The following is a 5,000-nucleotide window of genomic DNA, read 5'->3' as shown; positions in this document are numbered from 1 at the left end:
GGGAACTAGAGCCCAAACGCTGCTCTGCTCGACTCGCTCTCTTCTAGTTTCATTCTCTCGAGCCCTCGGGTTGGCGACGAGACGAGCTTTTTTGGGAGCGGCAGAGAAGATCAAAGTTATTATTGTGACTACTCGGTAGATCTAGCGAAGGCTTTGGCGACCCTCTGCTGTTTAATTCAATATGTTAACAAACACTGGGAACATTAAAGTCAGCAGCTTTCACTGGACTCTATGCTCTGAGTCCAGTTCATTCTATATAGAGGGGGTGCAATTCAATATGTTAACAAGGGAACATTATTCAGCAGCTTTCACTGGACTCTATGAAGCTGAGGGAGTTCATTCTATATAGAGGGGGTGCAATTCAATATGTTAACAAGGGAACATTATTCAGCAGCTTTCACTGGACTCTATGAAGCTGAGGGAGTTCATTCTATATAGAGGGGGTGCAATTCAATATGTTAACAAGGGAACATTATTCAGCAGCTTTCACTGAAGCTCTATGAAGCTGAGGGAGTTCATTCTATATAGAGGGGGTGCAATTCAATATGTTAACAAGGGAACATTATTCAGCAGCTTTCACTGGACTCTATGAAGCTGAGGGAGTTCATTCTATATAGAGGGGGTGCAATTCAATATGTTAACAAGGGAACATTATTCAGCAGCTTTCACTGGACTCTATGAAGCTGAGGGAGTTCATTCTATATAGAGGGGGTGCAATTCAATATGATAACAAGGGAACATTATTCAGCAGCTTTCACTGGACTCTATGAAGCTGAGGGAGTTCATTCTATATAGAGGGGGTGCAATTCAATATGTTAACAAGGGAACATTATTCAGCAGCTTTCACTGGACTCTATGAAGCTGAGGGAGTTCATTCTATATAGAGGGGGTGCAATTCAATATGTTAACAAGGGAACATTATTCAGCAGCTTTCACTGGACTCTATGAAGCTGAGGGAGTTCATTCTATATAGAGGGGGTGCAATTCAATATGAGAACAAGGGAACATTATTCAGCAGCTTTCACTGGACTCTATGAAGCTGAGGGAGTTCATTCTATATAGAGGGGGTGCAATTCAATATGAGAACAAGGGAACATTATTCAGCAGCTTTCACTGGACTCTATGAAGCTGAGGGAGTTCATTCTATATAGAGGGGGTGCAATTCAATATGTTAACAAGGGAACATTATTCAGCAGCTTTCACTGGACTCTATGAAGCTGAGGGAGTTCATTCTATATAGAGGGGGTGCAATTCAATATGAGAACAAGGGAACATTATTCAGCAGCTTTCACTGGACTCTATGAAGCTGAGGGAGTTCATTCTATATAGAGGGGGTGCAATTCAATATGTTAACAAGGGAACATTATTCAGCAGCTTTCACTGGACTCTATGAAGCTGAGGGAGTTCATTCTATATAGAGGGGAGATGCAGAATTGAATTCATTTGCACTCACAGTTCCTGCCGGAGCGCTCGGAGTCTGGCCTTGCTGTCCGCTAGCTGCACCGTGAGGTTCTGCCGGGCTTCTCCAGAACCAGAACCGTACAGAACCAGGGAGTCGTCTCGAGAGGGCGTCAGGGGGGAGAGGGGGGGCCCACGCTGGGTCTGCAGCATCCGGTTATCCTGCATGAGCTCCGAGACCCTCTGGAACGGAGAGACGGGAACCACAACCAGGGAGAGGACAGGCAGGAGTGATACAGGGCTGGGAATCAGACTCCTATTGCACAGCAGTGTGGTCCAGTCCAGGTTTTACTGCTACCAGCTTGATCAGCCCCCAGTGTGTCTAGCTAACAAGCTCGGCTGTGTCTTATTATTAAACTCCTAGTGAAAGCAGGACTGGATCACACCGCTGTGCAGCGGGAGTCTGATTATTAAACTCCTAGTGAAAGCAGGACTGGATCACACTGCTGTGCAGCGGGAGTCTGATTATTAAACTCCTAGTGAAAGCAGGACTGGATCACACTGCTGTGCAGCGGGAGTCTGATTATTAAACTCCTAGTGAAAGCAGGACTGGATCACACCGCTGTGCAGCGGGAGTCTGATTATTAAACTCCTAGTGAAAGCAGGACTGGATCACACCGCTGTGCAGCGGGAGTCTGATTATTAAACTCCTAGTGAAAGCAGGACTGGATCACACTGCTGTGCAGCGGGAGTCTGATTATTAAACTCCTAGTGAAAGCAGGACTGGATCACACCGCTGTGCAGCGGGAGTCTGATTATTAAACTCCTAGTGAAAGCAGGACTGGATCACACTGCTGTGCAGCGGGAGTCTGATTATTAAACTCCTAGTGAAAGCAGGACTGGATCACACTGCTGTGCAGCGGGAGTCTGATTATTAAACTCCTAGTGAAAGCAGGTCTGGATCACACTGCTGTGCAATGCAGGGGGTGGGTGGGGGGTGGTCTAATTCTTCCAACTTTTTTCTTTTAGTTTTCAGTTTTGGGGGTTTGTTTGTTGGGGGTGTAAAATAAAAATTGGGGTTCAATTTTTCTGGGTTCAGTGTTTTGGGGCGTTACCTCCAGCTGTGCGTCGCGCTCCCTCGCCAGGCTCTGGAGCTGCAGGGTCAGGTTCTGGAAGAGGTTCTGCACGGCGGCCCGGCTCAGCTCAGTCGGGTCGCACAGCTGCAGAGACAGAACCTTGTGCTGGTCCAGAGTAATCTGAGAGGAGACAGAACCGAGACTGGAGAACCACACAGAACCGAGACTGGAGAACCACACAGAACCGAGACTAGGGAACCACACAGAACCATTAAAAAATAAAATAGCGATTGCTGTAATACAGACCTCCTGAATGTAGGTGGCGATGGCTGCCTGTGTCTCTATGTCCAGCATCTGAATCTGCTCAATAAACTCATTTTTCCTTTCGCACTGCAAATCACACAGAAATTAGGGACTGTAGTTATTATTATTATTATTATTATTATTATTATTATTATTATTATTATTATATTATAGTATATTTTAATAATAATAAGTGGACTTGGCGTGTTAGGATTGTCATCGTTTCGTTCGAAGAAGTAGAGAAGTTGTCGTCGAAGCACTTTTGTCTTCCGTCCCAGGGGGAGCTCACCTCGGAGAGGGAGAGGGAGAGAGAGAGTGGAGGGAGAGAGAGAGGAGAGGGAGAGAAGGAGAGGGAGAGGGAGGAGCAGGGGAGAGAGGGAGAGAGATAGAGGAGGGAGAGAGGGAGAGGGGGAAGGGGAGAGGAGAGGAAGAGAGGGAGGGATGGAAGGAGAGAGAGGGAGAGAGGGAGAGCGGAATAGGGAAGGAAGGGGGAGAGGGGTGGAGAGGTCGAGGAAGATGGGTGGAGAGGGGGAGACGGAGATTAGAGGGATGGAGAGGGGGAGAGGGAGAAGGGCAGAGGTGGAGGGGGGGGGGTGTGTGGTACCTGTCAAGGGTTCTCTCCCCAGCACAGCAACGTTAGGCAGAGGAATCAGAAGCAGCTGCTGGAGATCCTCCTGAGAGACACAAACACAGGGACATGAATAACAGACTGAGAGACACACACAGGGACACGAATAACAGACTGAGAGACACACACACAGGGACACGAATAACAGACTGAGAGACACACACACAGGGACACGAATAACAGACTGAGAGACACACACACAGGGACATGAATAACAGACTGAGAGACACACACACAGGGACACGAATAACAGACTGAGAGACACACACACAGGGACACGAATAACAGACTGAGAGACGCACACACAGGGACACGAATAACAGACTGAGAGACACACACACAGGGACACGAATAACAGACTGATAATTTTATATATATATATATATGTGGGTTTATATGGAAGACTTGCATGCAAATGCATGACAACTATTTCCTGCATGAAAGAAGGAGGTTGAGGGTGTTGATGTGTGTCACATTGCGAAACTTCCACTTCACTGACCCGTCATTGCAAAACTGCTTTCAAAAAATAAAAAAAAACGTTATTCCTGTTACCCTGACGACCAGCGACACCACTTCCTGTCAGGGTTGCGCAGGAAGTGATGTCGTCAGCACAGGCCGGGCGGGTGTATGTGTGTGTTTCACAGTCCAGTCCTCTCTCTCTCTCTCTCTCCTCTCTCTCATGTGTTTGATAGTAACCCGCCTCATTATCAGGTTTCCTGGAACTGCTCTATCCGCAGTGGAAGGCAAGTGAGATCTGAGTGTATTTATAACGTGTGTGTGTGAAGCAGTGAAGCAGCCCTCCCTCAGAGAGAACATCGAGCTGTGAGAACGAGTTTGCACTGAGAGAGGAGAGGGAGAGAGAGAGCGAGAGAGAGAAACAGAGAGAGAGAGAGAGAGAGAGAGAAACAGAGAGAGAGGGAGAGAGAGAGCGAGAGAGAGAAACAGAGAGAGGGAGAGCAAGAAAGAGAGACACAGAGAGGGAGAGAGACAGAGAGACAGAGACTGACACACAGACAGACTCTCGGACTCAGACTCTCGGACTCTCGGACTCTCAGACTGGTAGTACTGGTAGTACTGGTAGTACTGGCGCACCTGGTAGTAGTGGCGCAGGTGGCGGGTCAGGATGGACAGGTTCTGGACCCGCAGGACCTCGTCGCTGCTCTCATTACGATAGACCCGCTCTGCCTTCGGGTTTGGGTCTCTGTGGAACAGAACAGCACCGAGAGGCAACAGCAGGAGCAGTCAGATACTGGACCAGGAGTCAGAACAGTGAGGACACAGTGCTGGACAAGGAGTGAGAACAGTGTGGACACAGTGCTGGACCAGGAGTGAGAACAGTAATGCTGTTATGCTGCATTGTGCAGTACAGTGTTGTGCAGTAGAGCATTGTGCAGTAGAGCATTGTGCTGCATTGTGCAGTAGCGTTGTGCAGTAGAGCGTTGTGCAGTAGAGCATTGTGCAGTAGAGCATTGTGCTGCATTGTGCAGTAGAGCGTTGTGCAGTAGAGCATTGTGCAGTAGAGCATTGTGCTGCATTGTGCAGTACAGCGTTGTGCAGTAGAGCGTTGTGCAGTAGAGCATTGTGCTGCATTGTGC

At 48.2% G+C, this 5,000-nt stretch overlaps 1 protein-coding gene across 1 annotated transcript in view; it reads right to left on the bottom strand.

Moving 5' to 3' along the window:
• LOC121306289 (girdin-like) overlaps window positions 1-5,000 on the bottom strand; it is a 23,661-nt gene that overhangs the window by 17,346 nt on the left and 1,315 nt on the right. The window contains 5 exon segments of the mRNA XM_041238029.1: window positions 1,454-1,641; window positions 2,514-2,654; window positions 2,781-2,876; window positions 3,374-3,451; window positions 4,498-4,606. Coding sequence (XP_041093963.1) covers window positions 1,454-1,641; window positions 2,514-2,654; window positions 2,781-2,876; window positions 3,374-3,451; window positions 4,498-4,606 — 612 coding nt within the window.

Source organism: Polyodon spathula, chromosome 47 (assembly GCF_017654505.1).
Source record: "Polyodon spathula isolate WHYD16114869_AA chromosome 47, ASM1765450v1, whole genome shotgun sequence".
Lineage (NCBI taxonomy): Eukaryota > Metazoa > Chordata > Actinopteri > Acipenseriformes > Polyodontidae > Polyodon > Polyodon spathula.
The sequence above is the reverse complement of the archived record's forward strand: the minus strand, read 5'-3'. Positions and strand labels throughout refer to the sequence as shown.